The 25,139-nt window shown below is 42.3% G+C and overlaps 1 protein-coding gene across 3 annotated transcripts in view; it reads left to right on the forward strand.

Annotated features, from left to right (window-relative positions):
- Positions 1–25,139, forward strand: part of LOC117404077 (PDZ domain-containing protein 2-like) — a 121,032-nt gene that overhangs the window by 77,225 nt on the left and 18,668 nt on the right. For 2 of the 3 annotated variants that reach the window (XM_058999301.1, XM_058999429.1), the window contains 13 exons: positions 4,503–4,602; positions 6,135–6,283; positions 8,246–8,365; positions 8,958–9,072; positions 13,898–13,971; positions 14,551–14,773; positions 15,567–15,684; positions 15,952–16,084; positions 18,039–18,126; positions 18,556–18,659; positions 19,473–19,641; positions 19,968–20,830; positions 24,330–24,474. In XM_058999301.1, coding sequence (XP_058855284.1) covers positions 4,503–4,602; positions 6,135–6,283; positions 8,246–8,365; positions 8,958–9,072; positions 13,898–13,971; positions 14,551–14,773; positions 15,567–15,684; positions 15,952–16,084; positions 18,039–18,126; positions 18,556–18,659; positions 19,473–19,641; positions 19,968–20,830; positions 24,330–24,474 — 2,401 coding nt within the window. The remainder of the gene's footprint in view (positions 1–4,502; positions 4,603–6,134; positions 6,284–8,245; positions 8,366–8,957; positions 9,073–13,897; positions 13,972–14,550; positions 14,774–15,566; positions 15,685–15,951; positions 16,085–18,038; positions 18,127–18,555; positions 18,660–19,472; positions 19,642–19,967; positions 20,831–24,329; positions 24,475–25,139) is intronic. The other variant, XM_058999361.1, reaches the window with a different exon arrangement.

Consider the following 25,139-nt stretch of genomic DNA (forward strand, 5'->3'; position numbering starts at 1 on the left):
ATGACAGCCTCTTACCTTCACAATGACAGCCTCTTACCTTCACAATGACAACCTCTTACCTTCACAATGCCAGCCTCTTACCTTCACAATGCCAGCCTCTTACCTTCACAATGCCAGCCTCTTACCTTCACAATGCCAGCCTCTTACCTTCACAATGACAGCCTCTTACCTTCACAATGACAGCCTCTTACCTTCACAATGACAGCCTCTTACCTTCACAATGCCAGCCTCTTACCTTCACAATGCCAGCCTCTTACCTTCACAATGACAACCTCTTACCTTCACAATGCCAGCCTCTTACCTTCACAATGCCAGCCTCTTACCTTCACAATGACAGCCTCTTACCTTCACAGTGCCAGCCTCTTACCTTCACAGTGCCAGCTTCTTACCTTCACAATGACAGCCTCTTACCTTCACAATGCCAGCCTCTTACCTTCACAATGCCAGCCTCTTACCTTCACAATGCCAGCCTCTTACCTTCACAATGACAGCCTCTTACCTTCACAATGACAACCTCTTACCTTCACAATGCCAGCCTCTTACCTTCACAATGACAGCCTCTACCTTCACAATGACAGCCTCTTACCTTCACAATGCCAGCCTCTTACCTTCACAATGACAGCCTCTTACCTTCACAATGCCAGCCTCTTACCTTCACAATGACAGCCTCTTACCTTCACAGTGCCAGCCTCTTACCTTCACAATGCCAGCCTCTTACCTTCACAATGCCAGCCTCTTACCTTCACAATGCCAGCCTCTTACCTTCACAATGACAGCCTCTTACCTTCACAGTGCCAGCCTCTTACCTTCACAATGCCAGCCTCTTACCTTCACAATGCCAGCCTCTTACCTTCACAATGCCTGGCTGTACCTTCACAATGTCAGCCTCTTACCTTCACAATGACAGCCTCTACCTTCACAATGACAACCTCTTACCTTCTCACAGACTGCCCAGAACAAAACTTTCTCCCTGTTTTTATACCTGCCTGCTAACCTGCAGCAGTGTGGAGTAGTGGTTAGGGCCCTGGACTCTTGACCGGAGGGTCGTGGGTTCAATCCCAGGTGGGGGACACTGCTGCTGTACCCTTGAGCAAGGTACTTTACTTAGATTGCTCCAGTAAAAACCCAACTGTATAAATGTGTAATTGAATGTAAAAATAATGTGATATCTTGTAACAATTGTAAGTCGCCTTTGATAAGGGCGTCTGCTAAGAAATAAATAATAATAATAATTACAGCGAGGTGATATCAATTAAATTAAACACAACAATTAAAAACAATAATTGCAGACGCCCTGGATAAGGGCGTCTGCTAAGAAATAAATCATAATAATTAATTAAATGTGTGGCTGTGCAAACACACCCACACACACATTTATCTGGCAGGGACAGAAATAAACCCTATCCCTGCCAACCCCCAACACATTTTCCCAGGCAGGGATTTGCCCTGCCACAATTGTTATACATACCGTAATTGAAGTCACTCTCACTGTAGTTAACCAATATGCCATGCCAGTACATCTCAGTTTGCCATAAGTTGTAATCGTGTCATGTATGATAGACTGACAGACATTCTGAAGACATTGATAACAGCATTAAGTATGTATTGTGTTTTCTCTTAGTTAAAAGATGTTTTTTAATAGGTTAACATGTCCAGTTGATCCTGTCTCTTATGGTATGTCTTCTCATTTTCCATCCAAAGTGCTCACAAGAAGACTATATATAAGAGCAGGGTCTTGGGTGATTCCTGTTTAAAATCAATTCCCAATTGATATGCCAATATCTTCAAAGAAATTGGATTTGATATTTTAGAGACATTAATAATTGGTGGGCTTGTTCAGCTGCTTTCTGAAGCCAATTTAATGGACTAACAAACAGTGACTTCAGGTTTTTTTTTATGTTACATACTGTATTTCCATCTACTCAAGCAAGGCGTGGTTTTTAAGCTTTTAATCCAGTGCGAACATGTCTCTTTTTAAGAAATAAACAACACAGGAATTCCTGAGAAGCCTGCATCCTTTAACTTGTTTCTTATTGGTTATTACGGACACGTTTGTTTCTTTTAGAACTTTGGCGCTGGAGTGAAAAGTTGTCAAAATAAAGCCTGGATTTAGACCCCGAAATGTACGTCTCAAATGGCATGAACTAGATAGATAGCGGATGAAGTGATGTTTGAGGCACTATCCATATGTCACCTGTGTGAGTCTGTTTGGAAGGGTTAATGCAGTATTTCCCATACTGCAGAGCTACACCTTTGATACAAACAAAGACTGACCTCATGCATGTGTTTTGTATACACAGGTGCTCGTACCTCAAATGTCACTTTGTACAGTAGATTTATAGTTAATGAAGTGGGAACGAATACAGCCCCCTGTTGACAGCTAGCCTACAGTATATCTACTTTGTGGTTCCATTTCCTATTGAAGAATGCTTGGGTTATGTAGAGATTTTAAAAGGCTACTAAACTGTTTTTGCTTCAGTTGTTTATTATTACTGAAATTGGACTAATTGTCTAGACGTAAATAACCCATTTTAATGAAGTTGTAATAAATGTATATTTAATCACCTCTAATCAAAGGCAGGATCTTTACAGTTTAGTTTTACGTCCCTGTTTTTGAAACTGTGGCCATATGGTGACGCTTAGGAACCTGGGACTGTTGCTCAGGTTTTGTGGGCTGCTATGCTCTCACACAGAACAGGCATAACCTCTGTACAAGTTAAAGCCAGAAAGAAGGGTAAATGATCCTTTCCATGTGGGGCAGTCTCAGTATGAGAAGGCAGTAGGAGCGAGACAGTGATTTTGGCAGGATAATCTGTGTTTGGTTTTTGGCACAGCTGACAGCCTTTTATCTACTGTAGAGATGCCTTGCAGGCAGATGTTTGGGGTTGGAATCCTAGCAGAGGCTAACGTTCTGCAAACCCTTCTCTGTATTGCTTCCTTTAATTGAAGTTGTAATCCAGATAGTAAATCATTGCATGAACTGTTACTGTACATCTAAACATAAAATGTGCAATATTAGAGTGCTGTAATTTCAGAATATAATGCGCACCATTTATGTGATAGATACAGTGCAATGTAACTGGGTAATAGTATTCTATATAGCACACTACTGTGTTTTTATAGGGTTGTAAAGAAGCGCTTTACTCAAGGAATAAATAAAATGTCACTGCACACGATTTAAAGCAATTCCAGATCCATTAAGTTAGTATTCGTATGAGCTTCGGCAGGTAAAGGTTTTATCAGCCCATGGCTTCTCCAGGCGCTGTTGCTACCAGTGACTTCATTGTCACTTAGCGAAAGGCTTGCCAGTCATCTTCTCCTGTAAGTGGGGTGATTACCAGGCAGCAGTGTGTTTCATTCCACACAAGCTGACAGATTCCTGGAGGAACGGGGAAACTAAACCAAGCCAAACAGTCACCATGGTAACAAAGATCGTGGTGCTGGAACCATGCCCTGCCATTGGTGAACACGTTGCCAGACACTTCTTCCATTTCACAATCTTAAAAAGGGTTGAAATGGTAAAAGCTGGCAGCCACCGTGTTATTTGTGTGAGTTTATTTCTCAACCTGATTAATACAGATGGACAGATTGCAGGGGTGTATTTCAGAATTGTATGTGTGTTTTATTATTCTAAAATCATATCATAAATTGGCATTCAACTTTACAGAAAACCTTGGGGTTCTTTCAGAAGCTGCTGTGTTTTTGTCAGTATTTCACAGCAAATGCAATTTTTTTTTACCTCACAACTCTTATTTCTAAATGTCCCCATTCTCTTTATACAGTACAGTCCCAATTTTATCCTTGCAGTCATTTTTCAAGCAGGTAATAAGACAATGAAAAGTAATTAACTAGAGATTTTCAAAATAATTCATAACATACCAAACTCCATGCATGACTGGAACCTTTTGGCTTCTTCCATATCAAGCTTGTAATCTGTAATAAAGAAAATCATTTCAATGGAAGTTATGGGAATATCTATCATCTAATAGCTGCAGGCTTTTTTTAAATAGTATTAAATAATGGACTGAATCATTCATTTGTGGTCTCTTAAGATGTTGTGTTTTATCTATCCCGCTCCTAAACTGGAGAGCGCTATACGTATTTCAGTAGGAAGCAGCTATAGTAGTTATGTCCATCGAAAGACTCTTTCTGCAGGCGTGCTTTTACAGAACTACTGCACCTTGCATTCGCTGCAACACCAAGTAAATCATTAAATAGTGTTATATGTGACATGCTGCATATACCTTTTTCCACTCGACTTAGTTTCTCATAAGGTTTAGCTTACATCCTTTCAATGGAGTGTTTTCAAAGTTAAGTGTTGAATACACATAATCAGGAAGTGAAGTGAGCTACTGTGGAAGTGTGATCTATCTACCAAGAGAACCAAAGCCTGCTATCACATTCTTACTTTTTCAAAGACAGCTTCTTCTATGAATTAGCAGATATACTGCATAGCAATGGCTACAGCAATAGCTGCTTATCTTCGTTGTCTTCTGCTGCAGCTCACAGAAGCTGATAAGCTTGAGGATCGAGGAAGGACAGAGGGACCCAAGGGATGCTGCCGCAGTCCAACGCCCATGAAGTTCAGAAGCAGATCTCAAGGTCAGTATCATAAGGATCCTCCTAATGAACTTCCAGCAGGTCAGCAGTTGCATATGTTGCAGGTGTACAGAGGATTCTTCTTTTTTGAATTCAGAAATGTGTTGGCACTTGGGTGTGTTTCTTATTTCATGAGTGTTACCCATTTGTGCTGTTAACGTTTTCAGTTAGGATGATTTAAAGGTCTGAATTTGGCTCACTCATCGAAGTTTTCAGGATTCGTTTTTTCTTTCTTGGCTTTCTTTGTTTTTGCTGGCGTTCTCTATTGGCGTTTCACTCATAAAGAAAAGGTCAAGAATAAAGGCTGCTTCATACTTAAGTTTTGTGACTATTGGGAGATTGTCTTGCAACGCAACCAGCTACAGGTAAGAAAAAATACTTGATTGACGTATCACATGCGTAAAGATGCCCTAATCTAACAATAAAACACATTGCACCTGATTTGTAGATCACCGTTCCTAATAAATAGTATGCATTGCCACAGCTGATACTGACAGCTGGTTTTCTACCAAAATGTGGTATTGATATCAACTAGTAAAACAACCCCATGATGCATCACTATGTAGGAAGCACACAATGTAATAAATAAAACATTTATATTGAGTGCATAATGAATAACACAATTACAATGTTGTGGTGATGAAATATATTGCACAACAGCTGTTATCACCCCCACTGCCTTGGATATAGTGTATACGAATATATAAAGAACCGCTGATCCAGTATGTAAGACTCCTTGGTGAGGACCTGCTCATTGAAGAGATTGTGGATATCAGAATTGATTGTTATGTAAGGACATGTGCAAGGTGAATGCAGGTGGTGTTTTTCATGATTACTTTTTCTTTATTGCCGTGTTTGTATTTGTTTGGCTTTTAACTTGAATCGTCACGGCTCAGAGACCTCACTGAAAGTTAGACCTTTGCCTCAATGACTAAACAGCCTGGCTCACTTAGGAAAATAAAATAAATGCTCACTAAGCATGACCCTACTATTTAGTGGCTGTTCAACAGGTAACCTGTTGGGACAATATAGCTATCCCATACAGGCCCTGGGGTCACATTGTGCTGGTCTTTTTCTCTGTGTATATGAGATTGAAGGGCAAATGGTACTCTTAAGAATTTGTTTCAAAAGCAGGTAGATTCTGTTTTGACAGTGTGCAGTTTGCAGCAGCACAGTGTGCACTGCAGGCTCCTCTTGGGTTACTGACTGTGATGTCGTTGCACTGGACAGTGTGCAGTTTGCAGCAGCACAGTGTGCACTGCAGGCTCCTCTTGGGTTACTGACTGTGATGTTGTTGTACTGGACAGTGTGCAGTTTGCAGCAGCACAGTGTGCACTGCAGGCTCCTCTTGTGTTACTGACTGTGATGTCGTTGCACTGGACAGTGTGCAGTTTGCAGCAGCACAGTGTGCACTGCAGGCTCCTCTTGTGTTACTGACTCTGATGTTGTTGCACTGGACAGTGTGCAGTTTGCAGCAGCACAGTGTGCACTGCAGGCTCCTCTTGGTAACTGACTGTGACGTTGTTGTCTCACAGGGGGAGGGAGCCGCTTGGAGTCGGTTGGAGAGGACGACGAGCTCATTGTAGAGAACGAGGAGGCCGGCTGCGACGTGTCAGAGAAACACTCCCGAGGGGGCCGCAAGCACTCCCTGCCACAGCAGCTCGACACAGTGGGCACCCGGCAGGTCAGGGCTCAAACACTCCTTTAATATACTGTCTTTATTATTACATTGTATTTCACTAAACATGCCACGCTGTACGGAATGCTACTGAGCTACTTTGCTATAGACTGGGCAGGGTTGGAGTCTGGGGTGACGACAATAGTGTCACATCACCCCCTGCGCCCTATATGTTTTCCTGTCTGTCTGTTGCTTTCAGTGATGTAAGCAGTGCTATGACTGACTAGGTGGGCACATGTGATGAATGCTGGCTCACGCATGCTTCTGCAATCTCATGAGTCACACCCATTCAAGGGGTTGAATAGACCTCTCAGATTCCAGCTCTCATGGTGTATGCAGAAATGCACCCTGGGATCTGTGAAGAGCAGGGGACGTCAACCAAATAGAAATGAGTTTCCAAAGCAATCGATAAACATCTGCACAACCATGAAACAAGTAAAACGGTGTATGCAGGTGTATCTACAAGTAACAAGGGCACAAATATTAGTATCTAAACCATACGCAGACAGCATCACAATTACAATTTACAAGGCAAGTCTTCAGACAAACGACAGATGCAATATGTTGATAATTTAAATGACTTAATTATACTATATCTTCATATCCAAACAAGCAAACCTCAAAGCTTACTAGATTATGTGAATGTACAGCCTTCATACTTCATCCATTCAGGCATAAATTCACGGCTCAGTGTAAACATGCTATACAAATAAAATGAGGTGCTCTAATAAATGTGCTCACTACTGTAACACTTGTACCAGTCATGGAAATGATCAGTCAGTGATTTGCTGATTGACAAACCAGGGGTTGAAATAAACCAGAAATCTTGGCATATAAAAAAATTAACAATCTCCACGTAGTACAAACTAAAAATGAAACTATGAATAACTTTGTTATTCTGTGTCAGCACTGAAAGAAAGAAATTCATAGCTAGGCTGTTAAGTTCTGCAAGTGCTATAAAGAATGATACGCAGCCAGCTAGACTGACAGCATGGATTCGTGTAGATTTCCAGTCTCCTCTTGGAAAATGCTTTTAATTCTTGTCACAGTGCCCTCTGTCTTCTGCTTGGAAACCGACCCCATCATTCAGTAGAGTCTCACAAACATGTTACATTTTACTACTCTAATATACTAGCTGCCTATTTACAACATTCTTCATTAACCCTTTGCGGTCCTATGTCGGACCTGGTCCGACATTGCAATTATTCCTATCCGGTCCAATGTCAGACCCTGTCCGACATCATCAAAAAGACGCAAAAAACAGGTTTCTAGTCGTTTTTTCTCCAGGCATATCTCATGAATAGTCATACTTGCCCCTGGCATCTGATAATGGAGGCCATAAGGAAACAAGCTGGCTGTGACTACATCAGCGCTCAGAGAATATCACAGACTTTTGCAGAGCTTTTTTCAGATGTTATAGTAATAAAATAATGACTTGGATCGCATTATTGAGGCGTTTGGTGATAAAACGAGTGATCAGGAGATGATGGATCGGTATGTACGACTATTATTATTATTATTATTATTTATTTCTTAGCATATGTGAAAGCTATAGCGAACAAAAGGGTGGGGCGGGGCTGGAGATGCCTAGTGAGTGCTTTGTTGATATGCAGGGCCTTTTAAACCCGTTTGACTGTGAAATAAAAACAAACTTTTAAACAGCGCGTCTAAAATTATCTGCACATGTGAAAATGAATTGGACCTGACGCGCCTGACACGCACTTAATAAATGAACTGCAAAGGGTTAATGTTACATCTTACTACTCTAATATACCAGCTGTCTGTTTACAACGTTCTTCGTTAATGTTACATCTTACTACTCTAACATAATAGCTGTCTATTGACATCATTCTTCGTGTCGCCTGGATGTCATGGCGATCACTGCATCTTGATAAGAAGGTGAGTGGTAGAGAAGGCCTGAGCATAGTGTTTGATTTGTCTCTTCTTCTCTCCCTTTACTGTTTTCAGGAATACCAAATTGTGAAGAAATCAGCACGCTCCCTAAGCACCGTTCAAGTGGAGTCTCCATGGCGACTGGCCCAGCCGTCTATTATCTCCAATATAGTTCTGATGAAGGGGCAAGGGAAGGTGAGTTTCTAGCACTTCCAGCTGCTTCTCTGGGAATCGAGGCATTCAACTCACTCTCAGCTCTAATTTTTCACACTCAAGCCAGGTTTGGGGAACTTACGAACACTGTTTGCCTTCTGACAAAATATGTATGTGAATCCCCCTGTACAAATAAATTCATTGAAGCACCTAAAAACATTTCCGTTTCATAGTTAATAGTTACTAGTTCAGAAAGCACATTGTTGTAAACGAGTTGGCCCTTGCTCTAACTTTTTCTTTGAAAGCCTTGCACCATAGCGGCGTCTAAGGTCATTTCAAGCTTGAAAGAACAAATGTCAGAACATAAAATGGGTCTACTGGCTTACTACAGCCTTCTGACAAAATGAATTTCTAGGAAATACCAAGACCCGGCTGGCACCATGAATGCCACTGGCATTTCATTAGCATCTGGCACGACATCCCACTGGCGTAAGAACTCATTTAGCCGAGTGTCCCGGTACTGCAGAGGCACTTTATGAAGCGTTCAGTGAAGCATGCTGCTGCTCCCTCCCAAGTCACACAGAAAGCGGTTCATTTGTATTGATGTATTTATTCATTTCCTGTTTTATATCAGGGTCTTGGTTTCAGTATTGTTGGTGGGCAGGATTCAGCTCGTGGAAGGATGGGGATTTTCGTGAAGACAATCTTTCCCAGCGGTGCAGCTGCTGCTGACGGGAGGCTCAAAGAAGGTAAAGCGCGTGTCTTTCTTTGAAGCAGCATGCTGTACTTTACACTAAAACAGGTGAGCGCTATTCATTCACAAGCAGTGCAGTTATATCCTCTTAATCCCTGTATTTCACTTGCAGATTATTATTATTATTATTTTATTTCTTAGCAGACGCCCTTATCCAGGGCGACTTACAATTGTTACAAGATATCACATTATTTTTACATACAATTACATTATTTTTTACACATTATTACCCATTTATACAGTTGGGTTTTTACTGGAGCAATCTAAGTAAAGTACCTTGCTCAAGGGTACAGCAGCAGTGTCCCCCACCTGGGATTGAACCCATGACCCTCTGGTCAAGAGTCCAGAGCCCTAACCACTACTCCACACTGCTGCCCACTGTTCCAGTCCCTCCTTGTTTAGTATAGTGGGCTTCACTTGTCATGAAGTTAGCAAGCAGACCGTTTAGCTTACTTTATGAATACGTCTCTGATGGGGTTAGTCCATTTAAAGTATACAAAATAATATAACTGATATACACATATTCAATATATAAACGTTATGTAATACATTTAAATGTGCAGCTGTAGGCAAAAGTTTTGCATCACTCTATAGAATTAACTAATTTTGCATCATAGTCAAATGAAACCTGCTGAATAATGTTACGTTAACATATTGAATTACATATACCGCTTTGTAGTTTTCCATATACTTAACAAAAAACTGACAAAAAATTAAAACTGTGACACGTCGAAGTCTAACATGAAATACTGTACTATTATTATGGTTTCCTGTAGACTTTTGCAATATCATTTTGTAGTATATTTGAATTACATGATGTTAAATCAAATTTCTAAATTATGTTCTGTAACAGGGGATGTGTTACGTGTGTGGGTCGTCACTGGATAATAATGAGGCAGACACAGGGCATTGGTGTTGACAGGCAGACACAGGGCATTGGTGTTGATACACCGGACAGGCGCACAGATTTAATCACAACACAAGTGCTGACACTAGGGTACCAGCAATGGTAGCCCTAGTGTCACATTTAATAAAGATAAGAAAACAAAGCTAAAAATAAAAGTTTGCCACACAAAATGGCACGTGCTAGTCCCACTTAAAGGAACACCCCGCTTCAAGAACCTACTACCCTACGATAACCTGTCTGTACTGTTGGGATCAACATCCCCTAAACTGAACTGTTGCTGCTGCTCCCGAAGTCCCGGCCTCCCAGCGACTCCGGGTTGTTGTGACGGTCCTGGCTGAGCAGCCTTCACAGGCCCGCGTCTTGCAGTCAAGGGGTTCCGTAGTACTTTTCCTGCAGAGCAGACGCTCTCCTCCTGATGTAAACAAAGCAAGCTTTCCCTCAGCGCTCGTCTGTGTGACAGTGTCCGTTCAGTAGCCTCGAACTATGGCGCAGATGATTTTTGAACTCTGAGCAGCAAGCCGGGCACGCCCTCCAGCCAATCCAGACCTCCTGATCCGCTCAGTGCTGGCGAGCCTAACTGCCCAATCGGTTGCCCAGCAACGCGTCTCAGCTGCACACACTTGTACAGGAACCAGCGACAGGGCTTCCTGTCACATGTTCCTATTGTTTTTTTTTTTTTTTTTTTAATTGTCTCAATTCTATAATTCTAGGTGATGCAAAACTTTTGGCCAAGCTAGAGTTATTGGCTCTCACTGTGCACTTTGTTTTTTAAGAGATGTGATTAAGGATTATGTGACCTTTCTACATAATCTGTAATCATGTACTAAAGCTTGACTAACAAATGCACTAGTCATAGGCTTCGAGAGACAAAAATAAAACAGATGAGAAAAGGGTCTTAAATACCAAGCTACATTTTCTGTGAAAATTCAATTGGACTGGTTATTTAGAGAAGAGAAACACATGCCACAAAATCCCTGTGAAAGTGTGTCGCTACTTGTCAAAATATACTTACTGATGTATCTATATTCCCTTGTAAAAGATCTCCACCCACTCGGGTTCGTTGCCCCTTTAAAAATAGACCCGGCACACAGAAATGGATTTTAAGCGCTGGTGCGCTATTTTTAATCAACACAAAAATCAAACAAAACACACAAAATAAACACCTAGCTCGGTACGAGCACTAACTAACACACAGGAACACCCTGGCTAACACGGGACAGCTACACTGTTTCCCCGTCCTTACAAAACACACTGGTTTTATACAGCACTTACTTTTCCACCCATGACTGCCAGGAAGCAGAGCACACCTTTCTGCCTCCTTCTCCTCAGCAGCCTTGAGCAGACTAGCTGCCTCTCTTAAATACCCTGCACCTGGTTTTAATTTAACAATAGCTACCAGGTGCAGGGGATAATTAATAATAAAACAATTAACAAATCAATGAAACAATAAACCAAAACAATTAAACTAAACAAATGTGCATTCCACACATGTTTTCCACTCATGGAGGCTTTAACCCCCTCCCTGCTGTGTTACACTTCCCCCCCCTTGTCTTTTCAAGACACCGGCCACTCGACGGCCACCTCCCTCCACCCTTAAAAGACCACCCACCCTCAAGTCCAGCAATGTCAATTGTCGCCCTCTTCCACGGGCGGGCTTGAGGGTGGGTTGGTCCCTCCGGCGTTTCCAGGGATGGACCTAGGACCGACGAGGAGGGACCCAGACGGCTTGTCCAGGGCGACCACAGCGCAGGCCGGTGACCGGGAGCCAGAACTGGCAGGCAGAGGCGCGTGGCTGTGGACCAGCGCAGCGACGTCTTGAATCTCAGGGGGAGCGGAGCAGTAGGTAGGCGGAATGGAGCAATCAGCAGGGGGAGCACCAGCGACGTCTGCCTTTTGCGCAGCGACGTCTTCATCCTGCGCAGCGACGTCTGGGATTCCAGGGGGAGTGAAGCAAGGGACCAGGCAGGCGACTGTGCCTGGCTGTACTGCGACCTGGGAGCCAGGTCAAGCGGAGGGAGGTCTGGGCATTCCGGCCTGGTGTCCACGCTGCCGGGACAAGGGACCTCCCTCGGCAACGCCGGACTGGCTTGCAGGGGAGGCGGCACATCCTCCCCCTTGACTTCCACTGGTGACTCTGGCAACAGTGGCTCCTCCCCTCTGGGCTCTGGAAGCGACGGCTCCTCCCCTCTGGGCTCTGGAAGCGGCGGCTCCTCCCCTCTGGGCTCTGGAAGCGGCGGCTCCTCCCCTCTGGGCTCTGGAAGCGGCGGCTCCTCCCCTCTGGGCTCTGGAAGCGGCGGCATCTCCCCTCTGGGCTCTGGAAGCGGCGGCTCCTCCCCTCTGGGCTCTGGAGACTGCGGAGCTACACTAGCCTGCTCCCATTCCAGGAGTAACCGCTCCAATTCGGTTGGCTCCCGCTCCTGTCTCTTCTGCGGTGCCAACCCCATCTCTCTCTCCCATCTCTCCAGCTGCTCCTTCTGAGCAGCGGCCTTTCTATTAATCTGCTCGATCAGGTACCATAAATCCATCTTTCTGGGTCGTAGGGGCGCCCACACTTTCTGACACCAAATGTAAACGATCTCCACCCACTCGGGTTCGTTGCCCCTTTAAAAATAGACCCGGCACACAGAAATGGATTTTAAGCGCTGGTGCGCTATTTTTAATCAACACAAAAATCAAACAAAACACACAAAATAAACACCTAGCTCGGTACGAGCACTAACTAACACACAGGAACACCCTGGCTAACACGGGACAGCTACACTGTTTCCCCGTCCTTACAAAACACACTGGTTTTATACAGCACTTACTTTTCCACCCATGACTGCCAGGAAGCAGAGCACACCTTTCTGCCTCCTTCTCCTCAGCAGCCTTGAGCAGACTAGCTGCCTCTCTTAAATACCCTGCACCTGGTTTTAATTTAACAATAGCTACCAGGTGCAGGGGATAATTAATAATAAAACAATTAACAAATCAATGAAACAATAAACCAAAACAATTAAACTAAACAAATGTGCATTCCACACATGTTTTCCACTCATGGAGGCTTTAACCCCCTCCCTGCTGTGTTACACCCTTAAAAATGTTATTAAATTGTTATCAATAATACTGAAATATAAGAATTGTAACTGAAGAATTTTGACAACGTATAACACTCGAACAAAATGAATACTCGAATATGCCTAGAAAAAAATGACAAGCAGACCACTGAAATAGGCTCGCTGTGCCATCTGTGTTATTTAAATGTGGGTGTTTTATGTAGTGTTACTAGTAGGCTGTGATGGGGAATTATCATTATGGGGTCTATTAAATGTATCTATTAAAACACTGCTGCCCTTTAAATCACTAACCAGGACCTCCCTGACAGACAGCAATGCATTTCAGAGACTTGCATATTCCTGTCCCTTTAAATCACTAACCAGGACCTCCCTTACAGACAGCAATGCACTTCAGAGACTTGCATACTGCTGTCCTTTAAATCATTAACCAGGACCTCTCTTACAGACAGCAATGCACTTCAGAGACTTGCATACTGCTGTCCTTTAAATCACTAACCAGGACCTCCTTGACAGACAGCAATGCACTTCAGAGACTTGTATGCACTTAGTGAAACGGACCACAGCCTTTGTTTTAACGAAAGACAGAATGAAAAGACTGAAATGTGGTTTTCTCACTACATAGTGGGCAATTAGTGCATCGTGCTTTAAAATAAAGGCTACTGTATAAACCCTTTTGCAAAACAGATCTGATCAAACCACATGTCCACACCAGCTTAGAAGCACTGTGCTGTCTCAAGCGATCAGTCAGGTCTTTCCTCCGATGCTGTTGGTTAATGTCCATTGCTTGTTGCATTGTGAAAGCTGTTCTTGATTGCAGTAGTAACTGTTTGTATTGCTCTTGCTGTTGCCTCTCTCAGGGGATGAACTCTTAGAAGTGAACGGAGAGTCTCTGCAGGGCCTGACCCACCAGCAGGCCATCCAGACCTTCAAGGTATTTCAGTTCATTCTGAGCAAGGGCTGCTGTGAATGCAATGACAGAAATGTCTTAAACAAGTCGCATGCAACTCTACTGTGTTCAGGCATAGAGTCGTGTGCAAATGTGTTAGAACACCCCATTGCTTCTGTTGTTTGGGTTTATTGTGAAATCAAACCACTGGAACTGAAAATCTGGGAAAATTATCTAAATAGGCAAATGATTGATGGTCTAATTTAACTGATGACTTTAACAGGCCACTCATGCAATTTATTTAAATTAGTAAGAGAAACGGAACACAGAGCCACAAATGGTAAACCGCAACTTTTTAGAAGTTGTTTAAGATGTCTAATTAGAGCACAAAGTGGTTTAACATTGTCATACATGAGTGCCTATTGTTTCTATTTCACTTGATTACTGAGTGGAAATTGAAATTCTCACACCCAGAGGTTTTCATCTAGGTAGGTGTATAAAGGATAAATCTTGAGGTATTCTAATAAATGTGCACACTGCTGTGCTGTATGTCAGCAGGTCACAGAGTAACTAGGTACTGCAGCCTGCTTTGTGATCCCTCGAGTTGTGATGTTGTTCTTGCAGCAGCTGAAGAAGGGGGTGGTGACCCTGACTGTGCGGACTCGGCTGCGCAGTCCCAGCCTGACCCCCTGCCCGACCCCCACCCTGCTGAGCCGCTCCAGCTCCCCTAACTCCAACGCCAGCGGGGGGACCCCTGTGCCACCCTGCTCTGAGGATGGAGATGGCACCTGCCGCAAAGGCCCCGGACCCAAGGACCGCATCGTCATGGAGGTGACACTCAACAAAGGTAAGCACGGCTTCCTCCATCCCACAGGAGAGGGGAATGAGACTGGCCAAGCACTGGCTGGATTTACAGAGACCATCCATTGCCATGTCATAGAAAACAGCAGCAATGCTGTATATAACTGTATACCAGTAAAGCAACGTCTTAAACACTAAACAAAAGTGAGATATTGTTAGATATGCTGCAGCATGCTGTGACATCACTCTCATTGACGCTACATTCACACACACGCACACACACATATACACACATACATACATACACACACACGAGTACACACACACACACACACACACACACACACACACATACATACGCACACACACACACACACACACACACACACACACACACAAATCAATGTACATTCTTACAATATGTAGCCTTTAAAAGCAGAAGCTACTGTAACAGCTTGCCACCCTAGTTCATCATCAGATCAGGCTGAATGTATCTTGATAAGAGATGATATTATCTGATGTCATCACCGGTGTATTCTGTATAATATGTGATGAGAAACATCCTCCCTGGCACAGAGGGCAGTGCAGTAACATGACACACACGAGCACGTGTTGATGTCAGTGTTGTTACACACACGAGCACGTGTTGATGTCAGTGTTGTTACACACACGAGCACGTGTTGATGTCAGTGTTGTTACACACACGAGCACGTGTTGATGTCAGTGTTGTTACACACACGAGCATGTGTTGATGTCAGTGTTTGTTACACACACGAGCACGTGTTGATGTCAGTGTTGTTACACACATGAGCACATGCTGATGTCAGTGTTGTCCTTAGAGCCTGGCGTGGGACTGGGAATCGGGGCTTGCTGCCTGACGCTGGAGAACAGTTCTCCAGGGATCTACACTCACAGCCTCGCTCCCGGCTCCGTGGCCAAGATGGATGGCAGGCTCAGGTGAGTTGCACTTCCTTGTTTTAGAGTACTGGAATCCCCCGGTTGCCCCTTACACTTGGAGACATCCATAACCCTCTATAGTCCATTACTGTATCTGTCTGTACACACTATGCACATGCCGCATATCAGTTCAATGAACAGGGTCACTTGTCTGTTACTTGCTCTTCGAAGCTAAAAATGGTCACAACAGATACTTTGATTAAAAGAATCCCCCTCAGTCCATTACAGATATCTACACATGAGTACGTCTCTGTTTTTTGTTCTTAGTCGTGGAGACCAGATTCTAGAAGTGGACTCGGTGAGCCTCAGGCATGTTGCTCTGAGTGAAGCCTACGCCATTCTCAGTGAGTGTGGACCGGGCCCAGTCAACCTGATCATCAGCAGACACCCCAACCCAAAGGTAACGCCAAGAGCACCTTGTACAGAACATGCCCTGTGCCATGGGCTGATCACCTGAACATGCCCTGTGCCATGGGCTGATCACCTGAACATGCCCTGTGCCATGGGCTGATCACCTGAACATGCCCTGTGCCATGGGCTGATCACCTGAACATGCCCTGTGCCATGGGCTGATCACCTGAACATGCCCTGTGCCATGCAGGGGCTGATCACCTGAACATGCCCTGTGCCATGGGCTGATCACCTGAACATGCCCTATGCCATGCAGGGGCTGATCACCTGCACTGTCTACTGGATGTGGGCCGCTCTAGCTCAGTAAACGACAATGATTTTCCTGAAATCCTTGTTGTTCATTCAGAAGGACCCATGAAAGAGCTTTCAGTGCCATAAGTTTGACAGAAACTGCTCCACACATCCTTCACGTCAAGTCTTGCTGTTTACATTAACTCGTGTTACAAAGGAATGAAGCCCATGAAGAATGAGGCAACTAAATTAAAACTGTTTTGATTTGAGCAGCTTAGTCTTGTTAAAAAGACCACATTCAGCTACGTTAGAACTTGTCTGAATGTTGCCTCATGTTACATGGGCTTTGGCGTGCCCGTTAATTTGTTTTGCAGCATTACATTCAGATTTTTAGCTGCTGTTTGCGTTCAATCTTCATTTTCTCCTTCTCTGTTCGGCACAAGAAGCCATTCCCAGCTCTGTCTCGTGTGGAAATTGAATCTGTTTCATATCTCCTCCCCGAAACTCAAACGTCTGCTCGAAGTGATTTCAGGAAGTTAAATATTTGTTGTACCTGCAATGAAAAAAGACTTCTGCTTCCTTTAAGTCACAAAGAAGGCTTTGGCATGGCTCTGTTTCCAATGCCCCTGGTGAGGTGATTAACATTGTTAACCTGATACTAGGTGCATCATATATGCCTGTAGGGCTAGTCAATACAACATATATTTGATACTAGAGCTACACAATAATGGTCGGCTCATTTGAGTTTTCCCGTTTGATATGATGTATTAAAAAATCAGTTAAATCTCTTTACATTCAAATGAATCCTTTATGGGTTTGATCGTAGAACAAGAACATCGTGCAGCGATTTCCTAGCTTCTTAAACTGTCAAAAAAAACAAAAACATTTTTAAATATACTGTACTTTGTTGTAAAACTCAAGTCAGCCACACAACACAGTATTTTAATTATAAAAAGAATGATTCTAACAAACAGTATTTATTTAAATGCGAATAGAAATAAATAGGGAATTTTGTGTCAAATAAAACAAACAAATAAAACAAGTGCAGCTTTCTCTTTGGAAGGTGGGTTACAGCAACCTCCCACGGCTTCATTCTGTGTTATTAGAGCAGAACAGAATACAGACATAATATTTTCACAGGCGTTGTCTTAAAATGAGTGTTTTGGATAACTGCAGATTGTACAAAATACATTATACTAACCACTTCATAACAGTCACCACAAGCAATGTCTGGTCAAGTGTCGAAAAGGGCTTGTCAGAACATAAATAGGTGTCATGCTGTTTGTTGATTTCTAGTTGCAGCTGTACTGAGCGTATGGCTCCACCTAGTGGCTATATATATATATATATATATATATATATATATATATATATATATATATATATATATATATGTTAGACCATTCAACAGTGTCTCATTTTAGGGAATATCAAACTAGATTTATTTTTCATATTTAATTGTTGACTCTAGAAGTATAAAACGGCTCTTATTTACCTCACACCGATGAATATGAATTCCTGACATCCTACAGCTGGTTCTAGAATTATTCTTGGAGCATGTTACTTTAAAAACAATAAAACAATGGATTTATGTGTTCCCAAATGAGTCACACAGTTAGCAACTGTACATTTTATCTTGCATGCAAAAACACAAGTTGAAAAGGCAAATGAGTTTGCAACGTGACGCATCTACTACTTCTTGTGCCTTCCAGGTTTCAGAACAAGAGATGGATGAAGCGATTGCACGCCCCACTCATCGGGAAAGCCTGAGCAGAGACAGCCATTCTTCCCATGTGCTGGGTATGCAGCAGCACCAGTCGTTTCTTATTCCACTTACACACTGTGGGGCTGAGCTTCTTCCCATCTGTGTCTCCTGAGAATCAGCATTGTGCTTTTACAATGACGGAGCACTTGTCTGGACCTAATATAATATTCTGTGGAAGTATTCTGTGAAAAATATGTAGCCTTTATTGTACATTGTTTTACTGAAAGGTTGAGACAGTTCATAGCAAGCTTTGGGGATATCACTAAACCTGCATAGCAGGGTAATAAATACAGAGCACAAGAAAAGCTTAGGATATAAATCTGTGTTTAACAAAAAAAAAAAAAAAAGGCTTACCAGGTTTGGATCACAATTGTCAAATATAAACTGGTGTGTCATTTTAGCATGTGTATACATTGCTTTATATTTTTGACTTCTAAGCAAATGCTTGTTTTGTGCATATCTAGGACTGCCCTCCAAGAGTCCATCTCCCACTGTGAAGCCCAAGCAAAGTGACGGGGCCTCCTCTCTCAGCTGGACAATGAAACGCTTCCTCGAACCAGCTAGCAGGGTGTGGCTTTCAGTTCAAATATCATCTACTGCACAGGACAGGAAACAGGGCAGTGCACACACAGTCAGTGCTATTCTAACACCAGTGCACAGGCTGCTGACGGACAAAAGCTTTGCACTTAGGATTATAGGATTGAGACATAATAAAAAATATATATGAACATAATGTAGATATTTTATTTAAAATGTAATCAAAGAAACTACAAAATTATATTGCAAAAGTCTACCGGAAGCCATAATAGTAGTACAGCATTTCAAGTTAGATTTCAAATGTCACATTTTTCAATTTGTCAGTTTTTTTGTAAAGTATATGGAAAACTACAAAGCGGTATGTAATTCAATATGTGAATGTAACATTATTCAGCAGGTTTCATTCGACTTTATGAAGCAAAATGAGTTAATTCTATTGGGTGATGCAAAACTTTTGGCCATTGCTGTATATTCATCCATAGTTTTGTCTTTTGTGCGCTCTACTTCAGCAGAAATGAAGCGTGCTTGGCTTACCACTTTGTTTGCATACCCTTAGGCAGTTTTACCTCCAGACACATGCGCATCGTGTCCTTGAAGTTTTCACTCTGAGCAGCCATGCTCCTGCTATACCTGCTGCAGCAGGGGGTTAGAAATGCAACTTGTAAGTTCTGTTTTAGTCAGGGAAGCAAAGCAGAGGGAACATCTGAAATATTTAAAAAATCTTCATGGGCTACTGCACTTTTAAGATAATGTTTGTACACAAAGATGCCCAGGATTATATTGGCCTGCTTTGCAAGCATGTTTGTGTGCTTGTTCATTTGTAATAAAGGTTTATTATTTTCAGCAAGGGTCCCTAAGCTCAGAAGCGGAGCTCTCTCAATACTTTTCACATGTGCCCAGCCAGTCATCTCTCTCGGATACCATGGTAACCGGCTCCAGTGATGACGAATTGCTCCGCAACAAGAGCTGCAACACCTCATTGGACGACAGCTCAGCCCCGCCCCTTAACCCAGGTATCACAAATTCCACTTAGACACGGGGTCTGCTTCTGTTGAGCTGGATTTTCATTCACAAGTACAGAAGTTAATAATGACACACTGTTTGAACTCTCAGTATAACTGAGGCTTGGTAAAACACCTAGGGTTATCCAGTACATAACAACCATGTGCTATTAAAAGAGAAATGTACACAATAGCAATAATGACAGCTTTGGTAGAGGACCTTGTATTGGTTACACACCCTATCATTAAGCTAGGGATGCTCATCGGTAGCCACTATAAATTCTAATGTGTTTGGTTAATGTATATTTCTATGGGTTCACTCTCCCGCTCTCCCGCAGCCTTTAAAGAGCCAGCCTCTGCCAGAATGGACGTGGCCTCTGCTTCTCCAGGCAGCAACGGGAAGAACCCTGTGAACAGGCATGTGGAGGCGGCCCGGCAGGCCAGTCTAGTGGGGAGCCCCAAGTCCGTGCGCAGCCCCCTGCTGAGGCAGCGCAGGGTCATCTGCTACGAGGACGAAGTCAGCGACGAGGATGAGGACCTGGTGCAGGCGGAGAGCCCCGACGCTGCCGTGCGCTTCAGGAGGTCTCTGCGTGTGGGCGGGGTGGAAGAGGACTCTGCGATTGTGATAGAGGGAGGCGCCCACAGGATACTGGAGCAGGACTCTGGGATAGTGATGGTCTGCTCCTCCGTGGAAGTGGAGGACGAGAGCCAGGACAGCGAGGCACCCGCTCCTCTCTACGGCAGCTCTGTGGAGTCGGAGGACGGCCTGGGGGCAGAGCAGCTGCAGGGAGGAGAGTCCCCCTCCACACCCGTCCGCTCCTTAGATCACGACGCGGGCGGCAGCAACCTGGGTGTCAAGAAAGAGCAGCACCGCGAAGGCCAGCTGGAGTCCAAGCGCTCACCCAAGCTAGAGCACAAGGCAGTCACCCGAGTCAAAAGCATGATGAGCATCGAGTGCCCAAACCTGCCCCAGCGGCAGAAGAACGAGGAGCACCACTGCCAAGCCGGAGGCAAACCGGTAGCCAGACCGCTGCCTCACAGCAAGATACCCGAGGCTGCAGACCCCTCGGGGCCAGGCACTACAGAAATGGTGCATCTGGCAAGGAAGGAGTCGGAGTCCTTTGGCCTGGACTTGGAGATCAAGGCTTCTCCTCTCAGGGTGTTGATAGCGGCTTTACGGCCTGGTGGTGCCGCTGATAGGGTACGCTACAGTCATTCACTGTTTTCTTTTAAAGACATGCACGACCCATACTTACCTCTGATCTAGATGCTTGCTCTTTAGTTGAGGTTAGCTTTTCGTGCCCAGCCCTTGTATTTCCATTTCATTCTATGGGTCAAGCTATTGCACCAGGACAAATGTACAACTTATCTGCTTTAATGATTTCACAAAAAGTCACCAAGGAAATTAAATTAAACTGTGACACAATGTCACCTTTGAAATGTTTTTGGTCCTCCTGCTGCAGATTTTCCTTGGTTGTAGTATTTCTAGAGGTGGCATTACATGAGCATTGACTCAGTTTGCAGTTCTTTATACCCCAGTGATGTCAGCCCTTTAGCAGACAGCTCAATCCAGTGATCAGCAGCAGAGAGGACGACAATTTGTTTAATTTGTTTCAAAGGTCAGAGCATTTTTTAATGGTTGCAATAAATTTTATTCATAGTAATGTATCACATTGTAGGGATTTGTATCAGTTTGTTTCATGGTAGTGTATCACATTGTAGGGATTTGTCTCAGTTTGTTTCATGGTAATGTATCACATTGTAGGGATTTGTCTCAGTTTGTTTCATGGTAATGTATCACACTATGGATTTGTCTCAGTTTGTTTCATGATAATGTATCACATTGTAGGGGTTTGTCTCAGTTTGTTTCATGGTAATGTATCACATTGTAGGGATTTGTATCAGTTTGTTTCATGATAATGTATCACATTGTAGGGATTTGTCTCAGTTTGTTTCATGGTAATGTATCACATTGTATGGATTTGTCTCAGTTTGTTTCATGGTAATGTATCACATTGTAGGGATTTGTCTCAGTTTGTTTCATGGTAATGTATCACACTATGGATTTGTCTCAGTTTGTTTCATGGTAATGTATCACACTGTATGGATTTGTCTCAGTTTGTTTCATGGTAATGTATCACACTGTATGGATTTGTATCAGTTTGTTTCATGGTAATGTATCACACTGTAGGGATTTGTATCAGTTTGTTTCATGGTAATGTATCACATTGTAGGGATTTGTCTCAGTTTGTTTCATGGTAATGTATCACATTGTAGGGATTTGTCTCAGTTTGTTTCATGGTAATGTATCACACTATGGATTTGTCTCAGTTTGTTTCATGGTAATGTATCACATTGTAGGGATTTGTATCAGTTTGTTTCATGGTAATGTATCACATTGTAGGGATTTGTCTCAGTTTGTTTCATGATAATGTATCACATTGTATGGATTTGTATCAGTTTGTTTCATGGTAATGTATCACACTGTATGGATTTGTATCAGTTTGTTTCATGGTAGTGTATCACATTGTAGGGATTTGTCTCAGTTTGTTTCATGGTAATGTATCACATTGTATGGATTTGTCTCAGTTCGTTTCATGGTAATGTATCACATTGTATGGATTTGTATCAGTTTGTTTCATGGTAATGTATCACACTATGGATTTGTATCAGTTTGTTTCATGGTAATGTATCACATTGTAGGGATTTGTCTCAGTTTGTTTCATGGTAATGTATCACATTGTAGGGATTTGTATCAGTTTGTTTCATGGTAATGTATCACATTGTAGGGATTTGTATCAGTTTGTTTCATGGTAGTGTATCACATTGTAGGGATTTGTATCAGTTCGTTTCATGGTAATGTATCACACTGTATGGATTTGTATCAGTTTGTTTCATGGTAATGTATCACATTGTAGGGATTTGTATCAGTTTGTTTCATGGTAATGTATCACATTGTAGGGATTTGTATCAGTTTGTTTCATGGTAATGTATCACATTGTAGGGATTTGTATCAGTTTGTTTCATGGTAGTGTATCACATTGTAGGGATTTGTATCAGTTCGTTTCATGGTAATGTATCACACTGTATGGATTTGTATCAGTTTGTTTCATGGTAATGTATCACATTGTAGGGATTTGTATCAGTTTGTTTCATGGTAATGTATCACACTGTATGGATTTGTCTCAGTTTGTTTCATGGTAATGTATCACACTGTATGGATTTGTCTCAGTTTGTTTCATGGTAATGTATCACACTATGGATTTGTATCAGTTTGTTTCATGGTAATGTATCACATTGTAGGGATTTGTATCAGTTTGTTTCATGGTAATGTATCACATTGTAGGGATTTGTCTCAGTTTGTTTCATGATAATGTATCACATTGTAGGGATTTGTCTCAGTTTGTTTCATGGTAATGTATCACATTGTAGGGATTTGTATCAGTTTGTTTCATGGTAATGTATCACACTATGGATTTGTATCAGTTTGTTTCATGGTAATGTATCACACTGTATGGATTTGTCTCAGTTTGTTTCATGGTAATGTATCACATTGTATGGATTTGTCTCAGTTTGTTTCATGGTAATGTATCACATTGTAGGGATTTGTATCAGTTTGTTTCATGGTAATGTATCACACTGTATGGATTTGTATCAGTTTGTTTCATGGTAATGTATCACATTGTAGGGATTTGTATCAGTTTGTTTCATGGTAATGTATCACATTGTAGGGATTTGTCTCAGTTTGTTTCATGATAATGTATCACATTGTAGGGATTTGTCTCAGTTTGTTTCATGGTAATGTATCACATTGTAGAGATTTGTATCAGTTTGTTTCATGGTAATGTATCACACTATGGATTTGTATCAGTTTGTTTCATGGTAATGTATCACACTGTATGGATTTGTCTCAGTTTGTTTCATGGTAATGTATCACACTGTATGGATTTGTCTCAGTTTGTTTCATGGTAATGTATCACATTGTAGGGATTTGTCTCAGTTTGTTTCATGGTAATGTATCACATTGTAGGGATTTGTATCAGTTTGTTTCATGGTAATGTATCACACTGTATGGATTTGTCTCAGTTTGTTTCATGGTAATGTATCACATTGTAGGGATTTGTCTCAGTTTGTTTCATGGTAATGTATCACACTGTATGGATTTGTATCAGTTTGTTTCATGGTAATGTATCACATTGTAGGGATTTGTCTCAGTTTGTTTCATGGTAATGTATCACATTGTAGGGATTTGTCTCAGTTTGTTTCATGGTAATGTATCACACTGTATGGATTTGTATCAGTTTGTTTCATGGTAATGTATCACATTGTAGGGATTTGTCTCAGTTTGTTTCATGGTAATGTATCACATTGTATGGATTTACAGCGTTACAGTAACAGTTCTGCTTTTTGTTTTGGCAGTGGCTGTGTATACCACATGATGTTTACAATGTGTTTGATAAGCATGGAATTTATAACCCCCACATTTCTGTTCAGTTGTACCTTTACATTACAGAATGATTCTGTTCTTCCCTCTTTTTATATTCTAGCACTTTCCCATGAAAAAGCATGTTCAAAGTTCGGTACCCTGCCCATGTACGTAGGTCAGCTGACTGTAATTGCTTCAGACTTTACCCTTTACTTGCGTGCTGCATTGTGACATCCCTGACTGGCTCATATCTCTTTCTGACGATGTATTTCAGGAATCGATGGGAAAGCTGAGTCCTGGAGATGAGCTAGTATCAATAGGAGACACCCCAATTAGTAGCATGTCATATCAGGACGTGTGTAACCTCATGCAGACCCTGCCAGCCTCTCTCTCGTTAGAAGTAAAGAAGCCAGTATCTGGTAAGTGTACATCTTTACGGGTCTTATTTATGGGGAATACAAACTGTGGGAATCTCTATTTTGCTTGCATTCTTTTTTTTTCAACCAAAAACGTATTAAATATGAAGCACTGAATAAAGATAGGGGATTGTTCTGGAGTTGCATGGAAATCATTTTGTTAACTCTAGTAGCAGTCTCCTAGCAACAGGTGTTCCAGATTGGCTAGTAAAGGCCTGTTTCATTTTTTTGTTTTGTTTTAGAGGGAAAAATACTGGATAACATAACAATGCAAATAACATTTTTTTTAGAAACAAAAATTCAGTCATAAAATCAGGATTATTCTGAAGATCCTGCTAGTGGTTTTGACACGTGACTTTTTCTTTTTGTCTGTTTAATTGATTAGGTGAATTAACAAATCACTGTTAACTGCATGAACGTATAAAATCCCTTCAGCTAAAAAGTTTATTGAACTGGGTCTAAGAGTCTACGATGGCAGCTTCCTGCCAGTGTTCGCAGTGCATCTTAAATGCAGTGGACCACAGTTATTGCATTAAAAAAAAGAAATTCTGCTGCTGACAGTCATATAGAATCCATTGAAATGGAGGTAAACGAGTCCTCTGTCTTAACCCATAAAGTACCCAACGAGTGTTTCTTTGAAAAGATCAGAACACAAGCTGCATTTATCT

Source organism: Acipenser ruthenus, chromosome 1 (assembly GCF_902713425.1).
Source record: "Acipenser ruthenus chromosome 1, fAciRut3.2 maternal haplotype, whole genome shotgun sequence".
Taxonomy (NCBI): Eukaryota; Metazoa; Chordata; class Actinopteri; order Acipenseriformes; family Acipenseridae; genus Acipenser; species Acipenser ruthenus.